The 20,336-nt window shown below is 44.4% G+C and overlaps 3 protein-coding genes across 5 annotated transcripts; 1 reads left to right on the forward strand and 2 right to left on the reverse strand.

The window, feature by feature from the left end:
• Positions 1-293: 293 nt before the first annotated feature.
• Positions 294-2,206, reverse strand: fbxo48 (F-box protein 48). The gene is made up of 3 exons (XM_015972931.3): positions 2,087-2,206; positions 755-1,127; positions 294-603 (listed from the first exon to the last, which is right to left on the reverse strand). The coding sequence occupies exons 2-3, from the start codon at positions 1,046-1,048 to the stop codon at positions 442-444; spliced, it is 456 nt and encodes a 151-aa protein (XP_015828417.3). The 5' UTR covers positions 1,049-1,127; positions 2,087-2,206; the 3' UTR covers positions 294-441.
• Positions 2,153-11,431, forward strand: aplf (aprataxin and PNKP like factor). 2 transcript variants are annotated; one of them, XM_054743854.2, is made up of 11 exons: positions 2,153-2,269; positions 6,769-6,916; positions 7,021-7,089; positions 7,198-7,358; positions 7,444-7,582; positions 7,862-7,973; positions 8,186-8,349; positions 9,347-9,504; positions 9,580-9,678; positions 9,781-9,827; positions 10,858-11,431. In XM_054743854.2, exons 2-11 carry the CDS (start codon positions 6,824-6,826, stop codon positions 11,058-11,060), a joined length of 1,245 nt encoding a protein of 414 aa, XP_054599829.2. In that variant the 5' UTR covers positions 2,153-2,269; positions 6,769-6,823; the 3' UTR covers positions 11,061-11,431. The 2 variants fall into 2 exon arrangements, with proteins under 2 accessions (XP_054599829.2, XP_054599830.2); XM_054743855.2 differs by lacking the exon at positions 2,153-2,269 and adding an exon at positions 6,586-6,695.
• Positions 11,432-16,039: 4,608 nt separating this feature from the next.
• On the reverse strand, positions 16,040-19,846 carry prokr1a (prokineticin receptor 1a). 2 transcript variants are annotated; one of them, XM_054743856.2, is made up of 3 exons: positions 18,442-19,846; positions 17,376-17,571; positions 16,040-17,291 (listed from the first exon to the last, which is right to left on the reverse strand). In XM_054743856.2, exons 1-3 carry the CDS (start codon positions 18,867-18,869, stop codon positions 16,842-16,844), a joined length of 1,074 nt encoding a protein of 357 aa, XP_054599831.2. In that variant the 5' UTR covers positions 18,870-19,846; the 3' UTR covers positions 16,040-16,841. The 2 variants fall into 2 exon arrangements, with proteins under 2 accessions (XP_054599831.2, XP_015824989.3); XM_015969503.3 differs by having other exon boundaries at positions 16,040-17,571.
• Positions 19,847-20,336: the final 490 nt, after the last annotated feature.

Genomic DNA, 20,336 nt, shown 5'->3' on the forward strand with positions numbered 1-20,336 from the left:
ATCCATGCCACTTACCATTGGCGTCTGATTGGTCCACAGTGGAGCAACAGTTAACATGATTGGAGGTTCAGTTTTTTTCATTTTGAACTTTCTATCAACCTTTGTGTCTATCCAAAAATAAGTATTTCCAACTATGTCTTGCTATTGTTTTATCACCCAGCCCTAATTTGGATAATCACTTTTAGAAACAAGTCCTCATCTCCAGCTGAAGCCATCGGCTCCATTAATCCCAGATCTTCTGGTTAGTAAAGAGCAGTTTCCCGTTGACCAGTGAGCACACACATTCCAGCAGATTTCTACAAACGGGGTTTTAATTACAGCGGTTTTCACAGTCCATATAAAAGCTTTTAAAACAATATGTACATTTGTTGAAATAAAAAAATAAAATAAGATATATTAGAGTTCTAATCTGAGCCTAGAAGTGCTTCAGGTGCTCCGGTTTCACCTGTTGAGCTCGGCCTGAAGGATCTCTCCCCACGTCTCTGCATCAAACGGTACCATTTTCCTCCCCAGCAGCTCGTCGGCTGAGCTCACGCTGCTGTATCGGCCTCTCAGCCAGTCTCTCTTCGCACAGCTCCGGGTGTAGTTTCTCACCAGAGTTACCTGAGACAAGAGGCGGGACAGAAAACACCTGGTAAGTGTTGGTACCGTGATCTGGGTCTGGGTCTACAGCGGCAACACTGAACAGGAACCTCTCAGCTGATCAGCAGCAGAGATGTTTAGTTTGGATATGAGGGAGGGCGAGGAGACCCACCTTCCAGGAGAAGCCGTCCCCCCGGTCTTTGTCCACCTCCCTCTGACAGACCGCCCGCACCAGCAGACACTGCCGCCTCCACAGCTGCTCGCTCTGCTCGATGATGTCCCGCCACAGTCTGCAGGTCCGTGAGGCGCTGCAGAGGCTCTCTGCATCCAGCTCTCCGAAGATCCTCACGCTCATCTCCATCGGCAATGCTTCAGCAAAGTTCTGAGAGTCGTCAAAGGCTTTCGGGGAGGCTCTTCGTCCACAGAGCAGGGACACGGACGACCTCCTGGCAGGGTCATGCTGCATATTACTGCAATAGTCCAGAGCAGCAGCAGCAGCAGCAGCAGCAGCAGCAGCAGCAGCAGCAACGCACGAGAAGTTCTCTCTGAAACAAAACCAGAAACAAGAATCAGGGTCAGCACAAGTTCAGAACCCATTAGGAATAACAGTCCCAGTCCCACCAGGACATTTAATCAGCTGTTTTCCAATTCAATAACAAATAAAACAGGTTTAGTTTCTGACATTTTAAATTTATGTTTGATGAATTTTACCAAATTAATAAAATTTTATTTAAACAGTTTTCAGTTATTTTTATGTTTTCACATAAAATTTAATGTTTTTTCTTCCCCTCTAATTAAATCCTCTCTTTTGTCTATATCTTCTTACAGTTTTGACTAAAAATCCTGAATTAAGACAAAACTTAAGTTTAGTTTCGGTTCCAGGAACTTTGAGGAAGCGGTTCCATTTTCCTGAGTGGACCTCAGTCCAGTCCTTCTCCTAGAACCGGAACATCCTCACCAGAAGCAGAATACTTCATTCATACACGCACTACTTGAGGCTGCATGGTGACGCAGTGGTTAGCACTGTTGCCTCACAGCACAAAGGTCACAGGGTCGAAACTCGGCTGCAGCCTTTCTGCGTGGAGTTGCGTGTTCTCCCCATGCATGCGTGGGTTTCCTCCGGGTACACACATCACAACACGCCCTACAGGTTATAAATTGTAAGACGCTTTGGATAAAACACAACATACTACTTACTTCTACACGTGATAATAATCTGAATCTGACCCAGACTGCCAAATCATTCTTGAACAGAACACCGATTTGAGTCATTAGTCTGTGATAAATAACCAAAAATCACCGCTAAACACGAACTCAACACAGAACCGGAGCTCGTTGCATGGAGCAGGCCAGTAAACACACTTGAGTTCGGGTTTGAGAGCGGAACCAACCTCCAGCCTCCGCCCCGGTTATTCAAACAGCTCGGTTCTGAACGAGTCGGTTTCAGGCTGAAATTGGAGATGGCGGTAAAAAGGTTTTCACTGGTTTAATCAGAGGCTCTTACCTGCGGCAGATGTCTGACAGCTGGTGTTGCGACAATCCGTGCTCCCCGTCGTAATGCTACTTTGGGGAAATGCGCATGCGCCTATTGCGTCACAGGCTGTTTACAAGTCGAGACCGCTACCTGTGGAAGTTTGCGTTTAATCTCGTCACTTATCTAGTTACTTTCAACTCTTCGAAGGTCACAGTAAGTATTTCTTTAAGTTGTTTTGTTAAATTACTGTTTGCTGTATGTTTACCTGACAGTTTGCTTGTAAATGCCTTCTAAAATGTCGTTATTATACTGTAAACAAGAAATTTCTCCCATTGTTTACAGTCATTCTGAAAGAGTCCCAAATTAACATCCAAAAGTTTTATATTCTACTGTTAGCAGAGTCATCAATCGTGCTGATGGAGGAAATACAGCCTCATCACTGCTTAGCTTCTCAATCAGGGAACACCGGTTTCTTCTGTCACGTCATCTCTTATGCGTCACTGACAGCGATCTCATTGGTTGAATTAAACCACATGACATTAGTTAACAAAAGATAACCCATAAGTATTTACAATATAAACATACAAAGATAAAGGTATACATACAGAGATAAAACAAATGAGAACACAAACATAATAATGTAATATAAATCAATATTAAATCATGATCTTTTGCAGATCTCAGTTCTTAACATATACATATAATAAATTTATCATAGTTGCATAATAATCTCCAAAATTATACATTCAAACAAATAACTGACTGTTGGGGGAAAAGCATGTTTGTTCTATGTAGATTAATTTTTCTAATAAAGGAAATACAAATCTCCATTTTTATGAATACTTTCGACATGGGTGAAAGTTGGTAAATCGTCATTGTTCTGAGAATATTCAAATATTTTAGCAACTAAGGGGTTAATTTTTACGAAATGACTAAACTGCTTCTTACACTATCCACCTTTTTTTCATAAAATAAATTAACAGTAGCTACCGATTTTCAGTAAACCTGGACAGACTGAATCAGCTGTTGAAATGCGCGTTGGTAGGAAAATTCGACGAGGAAGCACGGATGTTTTTTTAACAGGTTTTATTAACTTGTTGTCGATACATTCAGAAAATACATTCAATATATCCATGGATCACATTTTACAGTTGTTTACAACTGCAATAACACACATGCAACATTAGGAAACCATTAAACAAACAAACAAGAAATAAACAAAGAACTGACGAAAACATATATAACTTAAAAACATAACACTTAGGGGTCTGCTGTGTCTAAGTTGAAATGATGAAATAAGTTGATGATCTTTGTTAGTTTGTTGTTCTTCTTTTTTAATTTTTCAATGCTGTTCCAATATTTCATAAGGTCTGTAATTCTTAAATTATAGATGGAGGGGATACTGTTCTGAAAAATTTTTATGTAAATAATATTTTGCTAAAATAATGATTAAGTTAATTATGTATTTTTCATTGGATGATAAATGAGGGTTAGTAACAATAAGAAGTATTTCATACATAGAAATATTTTTTGTAAGTTTTTGGAAATGTATCTTTGTAAATGGAACCAAAACAAAGTTACATGAAAGCAATCAACAAAAACATGGATAGAAGGTCCCAACGGTCGTTCAGCAGGACCGAGCGCAATTTGTGGCAGCGGCAGCGCTTGTGGCACTTACAGTGGCAGCTCTGATACTTCCGGGTGGTGCCACGGCTTTTAGTGGCACCCGCGGCTTTTAGTGGCACTAGCCACGCCCCCTACCACTGCTGCCATTACACTTCCGGGTGGTGCCACGACTTTTAGGAGTAAGGTCTAGCTGCGGACATTGCCCAGGAAAAACGTTTTTCCTGGGCAATGTCCGCAGCTAGGTATTATTGGATTATTGACTTTTAGTGGCACTAGCCACGACCCCTACCACGGCTTTTAGTGGCACTAGCCACGCCCCCTACCACTGCTGCCATTACACTTCCGACTTTTAGTGGCACTAGCCACGCCCCCTACCACGACTTTTAGTGGCACTAGCCACGCCTCCTACCACTGCTGCCACGGTACCTGCGGCTGTAGTAGTGACCTCAGTAATTGCAGCACTTATGCATCATCGGCCTCATCATGCCAACGTTTTTATTTTTTACTTTATTAACAAAATCAAAACAAACAAGGCTGTCACCGAAAATATTTGAAATATTTCAAGCGGTTTACAAATGCGTTTCCCAGTCACTTCATGCATATACAGTGTAATGCAATCAGAAGCGTTAATGCATTTATTTTTTCCATCATTTTTGTTGCTCCCCCAGACGAATCCGTGACAGATCTAGTGGAAGATCCACAGACACTTCCGGGTGGAAGACCGGCGGTGGGTCACCGGCCTCCGGTACAGAGTCAGGAAAAGCAGGGGAGCACCAGAGCCATATGGAGAGCGCCAGAGCAGTTCTCAATTTCTGAAATAATTTATGACAACTGCTACCAATGTGGATTGTGGAATAAAAAGAGATAAACTGTTAGTTTTCTCAATATTGTCATTGCAATCGGGACAGATACCGCCATCTGCCGGCTTAAAATGGTTATTGCAGTACATTTTAAACTTTTTTAAAACTATTTCAATCTTCGTTTTCACATACATTCAGTTTACAATGTAACCTACATTCAACGTACTGAAGAATAAAGCAAATAAAAATGACCTCAGTTGAGGAAAATAAAAATTACATTTAGAATTTGCAACAATTACCACATGACACTACACCATAAAATAAATCATGATGCAAAATAATAATAAATTAAAAATGAAATATCATCAACAAACAAAAAATGTTCAGAGGTTAATATTTCAGCATTATATTTCAAACATGTATGATTAATTGGACTGTAATTTAAAGAACAAGAAACTCAGACATTGTTTCGTACTACTCATAAATCCATATGCACAATACAAAACTTTATTGTTGTGAAACCACAATATCTATTAACAATAAACTACATCCCCAAATCCGTTGTAGTGACAAAACAGCCTTTTCACTCCCAAGTTGTTTAAAATGTACTGCAATACCATTTTAAGCCGGCAGATGGCGGTATCTGTCCCGATTGCAATGACAATATTGAGAAAACTAACAGTTTATCTCTTTTTATTCCACAATCCACATTGGTAGCAGTTGTCATAAATTATTTCAGAAATTGAGAACTGCTCTGGCGCTCTCCATCTGGCTCTGGTGCTCCCCTGCTTTTCCTGATTCTGTACCGGAGGCCGGTGACCCACCGCCGGTCTTCCACCCGGAAGTGTCTGTGGATCTTCCACTAGATCTGTCACGGATTCGTCTGGGGGAGCAACAAAAATGATGGAAAAAATAAATGCATTAACGCTTCTGATTGCATTACACTGTATATGCATGAAGTGACTGGGAAACGCATTTGTAAACCGCTTGAAATATTTCAAATATTTTCGGTGACAGCCTTGTTTGTTTTGATTTTGTTGATAAAGTAAAAAATAAAAACGTTGGCATGATGAGGCCGATGATGCAATAAGTGCTGCAATTACTGAGGTCACTACTACAGCCGCAGGTACCGTGGCAGCAGTGGTAGGAGGCGTGGCTAGTGCCACTAAAAGTCGTGGTAGGGGGAGTGGCTAGTGCCACTAAAAGTCGGAAGTGTAATGGCAGCAGTGGTAGGGGGCGTGGCTAGTGCCACTAACAGGCAAGAGCAGCAGTGGTAGGGGCGTGGCTAGTGCCACTAAAAGTCGTGGCACCACCCGGAAGTGTAATGGCAGCAGTGGTAGGGGGCGTGGCTAGTGCCACTAAAAGCCGCGGGTGCCACTAAAAGTCGTGGCACCACCCGGAAGTGTAATGGCAGCAGTGGTAGGGGGCGTGGCTAGTGCCACTAAAAGCCGCGGGTGCCACTAAAAGCCGTGGCACCACCCGGAAGTATCAGAGCTGCCACTGTAAGTGCCACAAGCGCTGCCGCTGCCACAAATCGCTCCTGCTGTCTCTCCGGTCGTTTGTACGGTTTGTACACACGTGACGTCATCACGTTTCGAGTAACTTGCGTATGCGTAGAATGCTCCTAGCTCCTACGTATGTGAATTTTGGAAGAAAAAAAACATTACATTTCGTTAAAAATATAAGTATAAATTACATAACCGAATTAAAACAAGTCAAAAACACAAATGATGCTAGCCGAGTTGTCAGAAGACTCACCCTCATTCATTTCCTTTCTAGTTTTTTTTCTTTCAAGTCTCCACTGGACTCCATTTAGAAATTAGCCCATTTTACAAAGATTCTAACAAATAGGAAATGATTACAGCAAACGTCACGAGTCAGTTTATTTCTCGAATTTCTCGTAATCAGGCTTTAGCTCGGTTACATGTAGCCTTCTATTTTGTTGTTTCATAAAACCACTAAAGGACAGAAGCAGAACCCTTATTTTTGAATCTGGAATTTACAAAAACAGAATTGAATATAATTATCTATTTCTGTGTAAAATGTGATGGTTAAAAACATAGACTGTACATACGGTTAAAAATAATGTGACGTTGAACGTAGTTTGGCTAATTTCCAAACTGCGCATGCTCAGGTTCATCCCGGAAGTTTTGAATCTGCAGCAGACAGTAGAGCCAGCGGCCCGTCCGCCCAAAGGAGAGCTCAGACATTAGGTCTGGATCATTTCTCTTAATCTTTCAGGTCCCGTTTTAACCTCGTTAATCCTCGTGTTCTGTCCCACCACAGTTGGACCGGAACCGTCGACGGACCGGAGGATTCTCCGGTCCCGTCTCCTCGCCACATGTCCGGATTCGAACTCGTCCCGGTTGAAGGCGGAGATCCAGTACACCTTTTGCCGGGTGAGACTGTGTTAGGCCGGGGTCCGTTACTGGGCGTGAGTACTCCAGTCTTTAGTCTGGCCGAGCCGGTTCTGATCCGTGTACCGATCCCTTCTTTGGGTTTTACAAGTCTGACCCATCCTGTTCTGCTGTTTCTCAGATCAGTGATACCAGAGTGTCGCGGAACCACGGGCTCCTGGAGAACCGGAACGGACTCAGACTCAAACCGGTACCTTTGGGTTTCTGCTAGTTTAGTTTATTTTTTCCAGCATTGCCACCTTGCGTTATTCTTCTGGCCAGTTTTACACACCCTGCTTCACTGCTGTATGACCTTTAGACCCACCTGAACCCGTGTTTCGTTCAGTCCTCGCTGGATGATGACCCTCGACCTCTGCAGAGAGGCTCCTGGCACCAGCTGCATCATGGAGACCTGTTCTCTCTGCTGCCGGGTCGACTGATCTTCAGGGTGGAGGCTGTTGAAGAGGAGCACACGCCCAGGTACTCCTGCTTGCTTTGAGGCTGATTTCAGATCAGGTGGAGCTTCACTCAGCTCTCACTACCGAAACATCCCTGTCCTCCACAGGAACAGTCAGAACTATGAAGATGAAGCTACCAGACCAGATGTGGAATCTTCTCCAGGTGTTGAACCGGAACAGAATCGAGCTTCACCTCAGCCAGCAGCTCAGAACGGGGGCGGGTCCAACCGTCTCAGCGTGAGACCGGTAAGATGAAAGGCCTTAAAATGCTGATCTGGTTTCTGGTTGTAGCCCGGAGATCTTTGATGGAGATGATAAGTAAAGACACAGGAAACGGGAGTCACGTGATCATATGGAGTAAGCAGGCTCCGCCTCCACAGCAGAGTCATTTTCATTAATCACCAAAGCTTTTAGATTAAATTATTTATTCACTGAAAAAAAAAGCTTAACAATTTATTTGATGATTATTTTTGGATTTGTTTCAGTAGATTTTTAGTTTTAATTCGCTGATGTTTTCCTCTTTAGGACAAACCGACCCAACAGGTGGCCGGAGCTCTGGAGGCTCCGTCTGCTCCCAGGAGGAGGGTTCTACCAGCATGGATGTCTGCAGCTGTCTCAGCCGGGAGTCTGTCCTCAGGTCTGAAAGGTTCAAGAGGGTTCTGATGTTCGAGGGTTCTATGGACAGTCTCAGTTAGAGAAACCAGGTCATGCAGAGGTCAGGGGTCAGAGGAGGTCAGGCTCAGCTCAGAGACAAACTTCGAGGTGGACGTTAAAGTTCTGATTTGAGTTCAGTGTTTGATCAAAAGCTGTTTCTGGGGTGATTTGTGGTTTCTTTCTTTGCTTGTTTAGTTCCGTCGCCTGTGAAGAAAAACAAACAAGCTGCTGCGCCGGCCACGCCCACTGTCACATCCTTACCAGATGGGGCGGAGCTCAGTGATGAGGAGGAGGAGGAGGAGGAGGAGCCAAGAAAAAGAAGAAAGATGAGCAAAGATGAAAAACATCAATCTGAAACAGTTGAGTTCTTCTGCTTAGAGATCCGGACCAGAACCTCCGGTCTGGAACGGGGGTTCTGGTTTGGGTTTCATGCTCAGTGTAAATCAAACCCAGCAGGACTTCTTCTCTTTCTGGAAGGGTTCCACCTCTCATCCTAAAGGATCTGAAATGTTCTGGAATATTAAGGCTCGGAAGAGATCTGAGCTCCCCCTGAATTCCGTACCCGTGTAGAACATCACGTTTTCTCTGCGTGTTTTTCTGTCCTCTGGTTGGTTTAAACGTCCTTTTGGTCTCCTGGATGATTGAAGGATCATCTCTTGTGTTCCCTTCTCCCATCATGAGGACATTTCGAGCTCCATGAGGTCTGGTGAAGGTCTGTGGTCCTCTTGGTGGTGAGATTCACATAGAAGATCCTGGTCTTGAGACCCCGACCCTGAAGGCTTCCACCTCTCTCAGAATCTAGACCACATTGTCCACGTCTCTGGGCTTGATGTATCTGATGTCCTACCTGGTTAATTTGATATCCACCAAGTTAAGGAGCCCAGAAGCTTCCATTTCTTCAGCTTGAACTTTGACCCTGGAGTCCACCTATCAGAACCAGTGGCTTGCTGTCATTCCCTCTTAGGAGTCCAGTTCTGTTCGTTCCATCTCCTCCACACAACATCTCTACAGAAGGTGAAGCTGGAGATCTTTGTGTGCTTCTCTTGGTAGAAGTGGTCTTTTTATCTGAAACATGTTGTGGAGATGATGATCCAGCAGGGTCCCGATCTGGTCTGGAGTCCAGATGGAGATGTTTGCTGGTGGTTTCCACCGTGTCTGATATGGAGATGGAGGTGAAAAGCATGATGGGACCTTTTGGATGAGAGGTGAAACATCTTCATGCAACGGTGGACTTGTTTTACTCTTGACTGAGTTGTTGTTCCTCCATCTGGTCTCTACGGAACCAAACCAAATCCTGTTAGCTTTGTTCTCAGGTTCTTCTGGGGCTTAGACTCAGACGTGTCCTCTGGTTTCCAGGGTGATCCTGCTGAGTCCTCAGTCAGATTTGAGCCGAAACCCAGCAGGTTAAAGGTCACCGACAAGGCAGCAGGACACTCTGCATCTGAGCAGGAGGACAAAGAGAAGTCTAGACCTCAGGTCAGAACTCCGTGTCCGTATGGGAAGGACTGCTACAGGTATGCTCACCTGGGCTGAGGAGGACTTGGAAGATCCAGAAATCCATCTTCATTCCTCGCCTTTTGCTCTTTCAGGAAGAACCCAGTCCATTTCCAGGAATGTAGTCACCCCGGTGACCCAGACTTCGAGGAGGAGGACCGACCCGAGTGCCCGTACGGTACCGACTGTTACAGGTTAGACACGCTAGATCTGAGCCGTTTGGTTTCAGGATCATGAGCGTGAACGTTCATGTCCTCGGTTTCTGCTGACTCATCTAATCTAATCATCGTCTGCAGGAAAAATCCTCTTCACCTGCAGCAGTTCAGCCACACAAAGAAACCCGGTAGGTTTGATCCTTTCACAGGTTGAGTCCTGGTGGGTGGAGACTAGTGAGCGACTCAGATGATGCAGGTTTCTGGTTGGAATCAGACTCTGTAATTAAGACATTTTCAGCAAATGCCGAAATGAAAAATTGTCACATTTGTGAAAATTGTTTTGTTACTATTTTGTCAGAAAAAGGACCCGAGACTCACTCGAGAACCCTCGCAAACGTTTGGAGACATTTTAGAAAGTTCATCATAAGTTTATCGAGTTTGTCTCCAGCAGGGTCAAAACAAAGACCTCAGGGACGGGGGGTCATTTCAATCAATCAATCAAATTTTATTTGTAGAGCACCTTCTACAACGTTATCGGAAGCCAAGGTGCTGAACAACATCATTATAAGAAAAACATTCCCAGTACATGGGCATAAAAGCAGGATAAAAACATAAAATAATAAAATATCAAGCAAACAATATTACAGATAAAGAGAGATAACGGAATAAGACTAATCGATAAAAAACAAATGGTGGACAAAATAAAATCAAGCATCTGGGTTAAAAAGAAGAATAGTTAAAACCATAATGTCAGGGCAATTCAAATGACCCTAGCGCTGAAACACATTCAGATAAAAATGAGTCTTTAAACGAGACTTAAAGACTTGAAGGGATGGTGCCTGCCTAATGCTCAGTGGCAATTCGTTCCACAGAGTTGGAGCCAAAACAGAAAAAGCACGACAACCCCTCGATCGATATTTCGACCGGGGGACCACCAGAAGTTCCTGCTCGGCTGAGCGAAGAGACCGAGATGGAGCATACCTGTGCAAAAGCGCAGTAATGTACGAGGGGGCACTGCCCTGGAGGGCCTTATAAACGAGAGTTAAGATTTTAAACTTAGCTTGATATTTTACCGGGAGCCAGTGCAGAGCAGCCAGCACTGGGGTAATGTGCTCTTGACATCTAGTGCCTGTCAGGAACCTAACATTTCATGTTAGAAGCTTTTCGGAGGCTGGGTCATAAACAGGAAGCGGTTGTTTTTCGTCTTCGTCTCTGCAGTTCGATCCACTCGGAACGTCACCAAACTTCCCCCTGATGAAGACGAGGAAGACTCCGGAGGGGACGACAGCTTTATTAATGACGACAGCGTGGACGTTGGTGACGACTCAGACTTTGTCCCGCCGGACTCAGACGACAGTGAGCAGGAGGACGTCCAGAGCCTGCAGAAAGAAGCCAAGGCCTTCCTGAAGAAGAGGAAGTAGGATGCACCTTTGGTCCTGATAGGCTGGGCCGCCCTAACCCCATTCTGCTGATGGTAGACGTCTCCTGCTTCAAAACCAGAGCTGGATGTAGAAACCAGAACAGGATGAACATGTAAAACACACTGGACTCTCAGGACTGAAGGAGACAAAGCCACGGGTTTGAGGTTTTTAGGAGGTGATCAGGATTTACTCCTCTTCCTCCTGCTGCTGTAAAGAAATGTTTTATTTTCTAGTTGAAATCCATCCAAAACATCTGCTGCTGGAGGAGAACTCAGTTCTGTCACGTTTTGGTTTTAAGGAGTTTTTTGCCAACATTGTTTTTTATTGGGTTAGTAGAACAACAAAACAAAATAAACAAATCAAACATGAAATCTGACATTGTTCCATACAAGGACTATTACTCTAATAGTAATAGTAATAGTAATGACGGAATCTAATTCAGGTCAGGTTTATTTTACTTGATACCAGACGAGATTATCCTGTTAGTAGGGATGTGAATCTTGGAGCAAGTCATGATTTGATTCGATTCCGATTCTTGGGGTGCCGATTCGATTCAGAATCGATTCTCAATTTAAATCGATTCACAATCAGTATTAAAGGGACTTTAAGGAGTTTTGAATTTTTATGCTCGCGATCGCCCCCTCAGGCCTAAAGCGTAACAGCAGCTTCAATAGTAGGCTCGTGCACGAGGTGCGCATGCTGTACGTGCACACTCCTTAACGAAAATAACAGCTGAGACAGTCAGCTCCGTGTGTGTGTGTGTGTGTGTGTGTGTGTGTGTGTGTGTGTGTGGCCCGGAGGACAGAGGACAGGAAAACGCGCAGTGAAATGAATTAAATAATGTGGTTCTGTACCTTTTTCTTCAGCACAGCCGACAAAGGTTTATGATGGGTCAGTCCTCCTGCATGCTCAGATCATTCCCTTCCCTTGCTTGAAAAATTGTTCCAAAATGAAAGTTGAACCCACATCTTTTTTATCTGTGAATTCAATGCCATTCAGCAAGTCTCAAATAAAAATTTGGGCATCTTACTGTAAAAAAATATACCATTAATGTAAAAAAGAAACTCTAAATGAACTATGTTCACACCCAGAATCAAACCCAGGTCTTCTGCATGAGAGTCGGACACCTTACTAGGTGAGCTAAAGCACCAGTGACATCATGTGTATCTGCATCATTTATATCCTTGATGACAGCTGAAACAACGTCAAACCAAAGAACGGTTCGGAGTGAAAATGGCTATTTTGTTGCTAATTAGCAGGAAATATCTAGAAGAAAGTTCTACAGAAAGTAGCTAAGGGTCCTCAGAAATGTAGCTAGCTTTGTCACTAGGCGTTAGGAACAGCGACAAAGTGGCACTGCCTCTCTCTCTGCTGCTAAAGCTACGGATAGCAAACGCTACGGGCGATGCCTGAGCGTGAACGCGCATGAAGCAGCCTGCTCGACCCGAGCATCTCTCTTTTTCTGTGATTTTACAGAAAAACAGGCAATCACAGTAAAAATGCCAGGGCTCATTCTACAGGACCAGGGCATTGCAGGAGAATGTATGAAGAAGACATTTATTATTTCTATACATGTTCTGGCTGTCAAACTTCCAAAATGTCCCTTCAACAAAGAGTGTCAGCTCCAGGATGAACTACTTTGTTGTACAAGTTAGTTAAAGCTATGGGACATTTTTATTGAACTTTAAACTGGTCATGCTCCAAAATGCTAATTTACAAGGTAAACTAAAGTGATTCTAAAACTGTAAACAGAAACAATCTTTTGACCAAAAGGCAACATTTATTTTTGCTTACCTTGTAAAATATAACACATCTGTAGTTACCCAACAGTAGCTTTGAAAGTAATACGGTCAAATACTTTTCAAGTATGTGTAGAAACAAGCTACACGAGTAATCCTGAGTACTCATTTAGCAACTTAGAAAATAAATATGAGAATATCTCAAATTTCTGAGTATGGAAAAAATTACATTCTAGTGCCCTCTTATCAGCAGATTCAAACAAATCATCTCAATTTATGGGACCACAAAAGTAATCGGAGTACTGCCTCTCCTAACAAAGATCAAAAAAGTGCATCTCAGACCTGTAACGTGCCAAATATTTGAGTCCTTGGAATCGATTCTGAACCGTTGTGAATCGATTCTGAATCTTTATAAATAAGAATCCCGATTCAGACTTGAATCGATTTTTTCTGCACCTCTACCTGTTAGATTTACTGATGAAATAATAAAGAACCTCCTCAAAAATGTGCATGAGTGGTTGTAAAAACCATTTTCTCACTAATCAGATGGGAAAAACATTTGAACTTCAGATTAATTCACTTTAAAGTTGTCCTGAAAATAGATTTTCTTTTCTTTTACACTTGAAAACTGCTCTATTTATCATAAAACAATGTTGGGGCTCAAAATGGCCCAGGAGCCCTGATAAATGGCCAAATACAATCCCATATGAGAATGGGCTGACCAGTGTCTGAGGATGCAGGAGTGTGGACAAACAAGGAATCATGCAGGCTGTGGAGCCGGGGTTTACGGATGAACAAGGACAAGTAGATGAGGCCTCCTGATGCGTTTTGGCAACTTACCCAAAATGCATCATCACTGTCTCACTGATTTGGTCTACTGACACCTGCTGATTATGAACATCACTGCAAGCAAACCTCCACTCTACACTAAATTAGCTCCAAAAGATGTGCTTGTGGCAGAAACTCATCCCGTTGACAGAGGGAGACGCTCCCTTGTTTGTTGACAGGTGAATAGGGTTGTCACGGTAACCGGTATAGCGGTAAACCCCGGTAAAAAAGTTGACAATAAAAATAACCGTCCAGCTTTTAAAAAACAAAATTATCTCGGTGGGTTTACCGTGGCCGCGGTTTTGGCGCGGTGACCCTTACCAGCCACCGTCGCTTCAGCTGAAGTTCCCGCGGCGCGCACTTTTTAGTTTGCAACGGCACCAACACTTTGAAGCTGAAATAATGGCCGAAGGAGGAGACGGCAGCGCCCAGGACATCCATCAGCCCTCAAAGAAGACTAAATCGGAAGTATGGGCATATTTTGGATTTCTGAAAAATGCTGAGGGACAGTTAATAGAAGACTGCTATCCCGTCTGCAGAACGTGCAGGAAACAAGTGTCTGCAAAAGGCAGCAACACTTCGAATCTAATGGCACATCTGCGTGACCATCACCCACGGCTCTACAGCCAGTGCAAGGTAAGTTAACATTAGCATTTTAGCTTAAATGCATGACGTGAGGACTTTTGGCTGAGGGAGAATGCAACTATATACTGCAGCCGCAGCGTCCTCTGCCAGCATTTAAACCGTGTCACGGACACCCTGTTGCTGAATGAAGCATCTTATTTGTTGATGATGAAGAGAAATATACAATTAGTTCCTTGTCATTGATTTGTTTACTTATTCAATGCCATTTATACTTGAACATTTGGATTTGATTACATAGTGTAGTAGTTATTTTAGTCATTTGTTTAAAGTGGCTATTTATTTTAAATACATATTTTTTAAGGTTGACTTGTACAGCGCTCAGGTCAAGTGTGGACTGGAGTTTTAGATTTTCATTTTGATAATGAAGAAAACAAGTATATGAGAAAACAAGTGGTGTTTCTTTGATTTGTTTACATATTGTTTATGTTTTGAATGTTTGGATTTGTATAATTTAAACCTGCACTGACTACTGTAACACGCTCCAGAAAAAGAAGCTATTTGATCCTTTACTTGTGAAAAGTTGCACTTTTGCTAAGGCTTTGTGTTATTTTAGGTTTAATAAACACTGTTAAACTTTTTCAGAACTATTTCAGTTTGTGTAGAACAGGACTATCAATGGTTTCTGAACATATGCAACACCGTTTAAAAAATACCGCGATAATACCGAAAACCGTGATAATTTTGGTCACAATAACCGTGAGGTTAAATTTTCATACCGTGACAACCCTACAGGTGAAACAACAGCTGTGTGGGACGCGGGACTACTTCCTAAACAACACGCACGCTGCTCTATGAGCCAGATCCACACGCCGGTGCATCAGTGTTGCTGAACGCGTCACTAGTACCTGGCATTCTTTGAATGTCTGGATATTCCCAGTACATCTGGAATGTGAGTGGTATTCCACCATCTTCCTTTTGTGTCTTCCCATGTCCAACAAGGACATTAGCAGTAACTTGGGCTAGTGAGTGGTTCATCATAGCTTTCTGTGGTTAGCACCAGAGGTGTGGACTTGAGTCACATGACTCGAGTCATTATTTTAGTGACTTATAACTTGACTTGATAAAATCAATAAAGACTTGTGACTTGACTCGGACTTGAACGCCAATGACCTGCGACTTGAATTGACTTGCATCTGTTGACTTGAGCATATTTTATATTTTAGCACAAACGCGGCACGACATGGACAAAAATCATAAATCATTCTTCGTTCTGGCTTTGATCTTGTTCTGCTAAAAGCAGCTCTTTGTTTATAATCGGCTTCAGTGGCACTTCCTGCTTGTTTGAGCCAATAAATGAAGCTTTAAGAAGCTTTTATTCTGGAATTTACTATTGTCGTTGAGTTGAAGTGGGACAGATAACTTGATTATGACTTGAAAATTCAAAGTTAACGACTTGGACTTGACTTGAACTTCCACATCACTGACTTTGGACTCAACTTGGACTTGACTGGAAAGACTTGTGACTTGCGAAGCAGTGACTTGGTCACACTTCTGGTTAGCACCACTATATCTTCTCCTCCATCGGTGTGTCCCAGGGTGGCTGTGGCTATGGCGTAGCTCATCACCACCCCTGTGTGACTGGATGATCTGCTGCAGTGTAAAGCGCTCTGGAGCCCTGCGACTTGGAGAGGCGCCAGACAAGTGAAGGTCATTCATCGTTTAAGCGTTGCTGATGTTGAAGTGGTTTGGGAAACGCAGGTTTAAGGAGGAGTGTCTAACTTACGGCTTGTTATTCCTGCTTTTCTCAGAACAAACGGATTCCCTGTGGCCGTTACAACATTACTAGTTTATACTGGAACGCCGGTCAGAGACAGCACAGACGTTTTCGTGGACGACGCCACGATAAATGTGGTTTTACTTGCTAGGATCACCTTAAACAAACAGGAAATCTTAACATCCAGGCAGAAGTAATGTTCTGTTTGATAACAGGTTTTGATCCAGAACCGTGATCGGATCCTACAGAGAACACTAATCTGACGTCTGCTTGCTGTCTGGATCCAGATGATGCATCTTCATATCGCTGATATTCCGAGGGAATTCACTTGGTCCCATTTGTTTCTTTGGACACTGAACATCTCCGTTCCTTGGATGCTGCAGGATTATGTGACCCATCAGAGATTGGTCCTCTACCTAGGAGCTCCCTCCTGGAGCTCCGTCAGAGCCGTGTCCAGGACTTTTAAAATGGGGTGGCCCATGTGGGGCACTTGTTTATTCATGGGTGGCACCAACGGTTATGCTTATTTATTTATTTATTTACACAAATCGTTTATTTATTTATTTATTTACTTTCTAGAGAATTTTTGAGTTTCACATTGCACAATCACCATTTTTTTCTATTCATCTTTACTTTTGTGGTGGTTAGCAAGTCACTTCTTGTTGCATTACTGCCACCACCTGGAGTTGAGTGGGACTCTAAATATTATGTATGTGAACATGAAAAAATATTAAATAATATTAATACTACACGCCTGGAATAGAAAACAAGGTGAAAGGTGCATGCAACCCAAGCCTTTTGTCTGTAAAGTCAATCTAAACTGGAACTTAGTGTGGTGGCACCTGGGGTGGCCAATCAGATTCTAAGGGTGGCATGTGCTACCCCAGGCCCCTCCCTGGACACGCCCCTGAGCTCCGTCACCCGCAGAGAGGACGTCTGAGTCTCACTTCCATCCAGAGACCTTCTGCAAACTAAACTCAGTAGCTTCAGTGGAAATGTGCCCATCTTACTGAGGTGTTTAGCGTTATTCCGGACACCCACAAAGCACAGGGTGTTGATGACCCCGTTGCTCATGGCGACGCACTCAATAATGTAGAAGGCCACCAAGGAGTTCCTGTTCCTGGAGATGAGGGTGGGGTAGAAGTCCCGCAGCAGGGTGAAGCTGTAGTACGGCGCCCAGCACAGGACGTAGGCTGCCAGCACCAAAATCAGCAACACCACCCTCCTGCGGCGCCTGTGCAGTTTCCTCAGGATCTGCGTCGTCTGGAATCCAGGAACATCTTTGAACCACAGTTCTCTGGAGATCTGAGTATAGCAGAAGACCATGATGGTCACTGGACCCACAAACTCCAGAGCAAAGATGAGGAGGAAGTAGGCGCGGTAGTACACCTGCTGGTCCACGGGCCAGATCTGAGCGCAGAACGTCTTGTGGGTTTGACCTTTGTCGTGGAGGTAGGTGGTCTCTGAGGCCATGTAGGCTGAGGGGATGGAGATGAAGATGGGAATGACCCAAAGCATCAGAACCGCACAGTACGCCGTCTGGTGCTTCATCCGAGGCTTTAGAGGGTAGAGGATTGCCATGTACCTGCAGACCCAAGAAACAGGGATCAGCACACCTGTTGGGTTCAGGAAACGTTAAACCAAACCGTGAACTAGCTACGTCGTCTGTGTGTCAACCACCGGAGTCACTAAACCGAATCCGTGTGTGTTTCTGTAGAAAATGCAAAGAAAGCCTAGCCTGGCCTGCCAGACTCGTCCTCGGAGTCTGAAGAAAACCACGAGTCAGAGGTTTTTCTGGCTTTCTAGATGATTTTCACCAGTTCCATGATTAAAACCCAGAGGTGGCGTCTTCCACGATCAAGCTCACGGACGTAGTTTTGAGGAGGGATGGGGGGACATGCTCAAGCTAAACCGTGTTTATCTTCCCGACAGGCGAGTTATCATCCTGTAAACCTCTCAGATGTTTGGAGTAAACAGACCGAAGCTGGAGCCATGTCTGACAGTCCTGACATTCGCCGTCTGTCCTTTGAGTCGATGGTTTTAGGTGTGAGACGTGTCTGATGGATGAAGCAGGAGAGCCTGTTGACCTGGAGACACGAGCCTCTGTCAGAGACGGATTACAGCCAGAGGCTTTTATTGCAGCGGGGCATAAATCACATCCTGGCTTTGAAAAAAATCTGTTTGATGTGAAATTCCTGCTCAGCGTCAGGCTGGGTTTCGTTCAGCAACATCAGCGTCAGCTCACTTTATTTAGTCTCTTTCTAAATGGCACCTGATCAGTGGTGACTAGAAACGCCGACCAGAACAGGACCTGAGCCAGAGCCCGAGTCTTCAGGTCTCTCTCAGCAAATTCAGAATGCTGAACTGGAATGAATCATCATTGTAATGAAGATCAGTCCGATTCTGAGATGCACCGAGCAGAGACCACGCCAGAGGACATGTTCTACAAACCCACCTGTCCACGGCGATGGCCAGCAGGGCGTTGGTGGACACATAGAGAGACACTGTTCGTAGGTAGTTGGTGGAGGCGCAGAGCAAAAGGCCGTGGTCCCAGGACAGCTTCTTCACCACGTAGTAGTCCAACAGGAAGGGGCAGCAGATGACCGCCACCAGGACGTCCGACACGGCCAGGTTAACGATCAGCAGGGTGGTGCGGTTCCTCAGCTGCTTAAAGCGAACCAGGCTGGCAATGAAGAGGCAGTTGCCCACTCCACAGACCAGCATGATTCCCACCAGAACCACGGCGATGATGAGGGTGGCCACGAAGAACGCTCTGCCCTGTGTGGTGTCTGGGAGCTCATCCAGAGGAACGTCGTAGTCCAACTCGTAGCTGGTCATGTGGTGGTCTGCCACAGACCCGCTGCTGTTGGTCAGGTTTTCCATCGTGGATCAGGACACGTCCAGAGAGCCGCGTCTGCAGGTTCAGCAAGAACATGGTCAACACTTCTGTTCCCACAGCAGACCAAAGAATACTCTCCAGTTTCCACGTTTCAGAGGAAGCTGGCTGGTTGTCATGGTGACAAAACCAAATACCTTTCAAGTTTGATGTAAACACATCATTTCTCCACGACTGGCTTTCCTACTTGCTTCCTGTCCCCGTGTGATCCAGCACAGACCCTGAAGGTCCCAAGCAGGGCTCCAGACTCTTTTCTCCCCCAATTCTAGAGGATACCAACAACAACAACAACAACAACAATAATAATGCACATTTCTATAGCACTTGATTGAGTCAGGGAATACAGACATTCCCACCTGACCTGGACGGTGGTGAGCTACATCATAACCACAGCTGCAGCTCAGCCACTAAATGGTGCCAACAGCTACAAGCTAAACCTTTAATAAACGCGTTTCTGCAGCCGATCCGGCCCGACTGTTCCTGAGCAGAACCTGTTATATCCGTCAGCCGGTTGAGGAATGTTGCATCTCAGCTCAGAAGCATTCCCAGACAGTCAGGAAAGAGCAGACTCCCGGGAAACCTGATCAGCTGGGATTTGTCCATCCTTTCAAATATAACTCACCTTCTAAAGACAGAGCTCAGCCCATCTCGGTCTCAGATCCAGCTGCCGGGTTTCCCTGATGCCGAGTCTGGCTCAGACAGGAAAACCTGAATTTTCCTGAAACAGCCGAGATGATTCCAGCTTCTGCAGCTTCAACAATACGAAACAACCCAATGAACTTCTGACGGAAAACTAAAACCTCAGATTAGAACAAGAGAATAAAAGCAGGAACTCTCTGGTAAAACAGAAATAAAACAAAGTGAAGCTGCTCCTCGGCGCTTCCTCCACCCAGGAGGAGGAGGAGCAGCATAATGGGAGGAGGGATGTTGAGATGTCCAGATTCAAAGAATAAACTTCTCACACACACACACACACACACTTGTACCCAATGTTAGGACTTTGTATTGACTACCATTGATTTTAGTGAGTCCTCTACGCCTAACCCAACCCAAACCAGTGTACAAGAATTCAGTTATCTTATCTGTAAACCTCACCCCTAGGGAGAACTCCTAACAAGGACCGTCGGTCGTAAGGATTTTAGTAAAAATCCCAAATCTGGTCTTCACAAGGGTACAAATACAGTCTGGTTTGGTTATAAACCTCCTTAAAGTAGCCGACTCCATGTTCTGAAACCAGAACTTGGTAGAACCTCTTTCTTCTCAAGCCTCATCAGCAGCTCAGTCTAGTGTCAGAACTTGGTGCGGTTCCACCTTCAGCTTCTTGTTGGCGTGACACCGTTTCAGGTCCGGATGCTGGTGGTTCCACACGGAGAACATGAGCCGTGACGGGACCTGGAGCAGTGCTTTGGGGTCAGAGGTTATCCAGCATTAGGCCCTTGCCTTCATGAACGTCT

This window comes from Nothobranchius furzeri, chromosome 6, assembly GCF_043380555.1.
Source record: "Nothobranchius furzeri strain GRZ-AD chromosome 6, NfurGRZ-RIMD1, whole genome shotgun sequence".
Classification (NCBI taxonomy): Eukaryota; Metazoa; Chordata; class Actinopteri; order Cyprinodontiformes; family Nothobranchiidae; genus Nothobranchius; species Nothobranchius furzeri.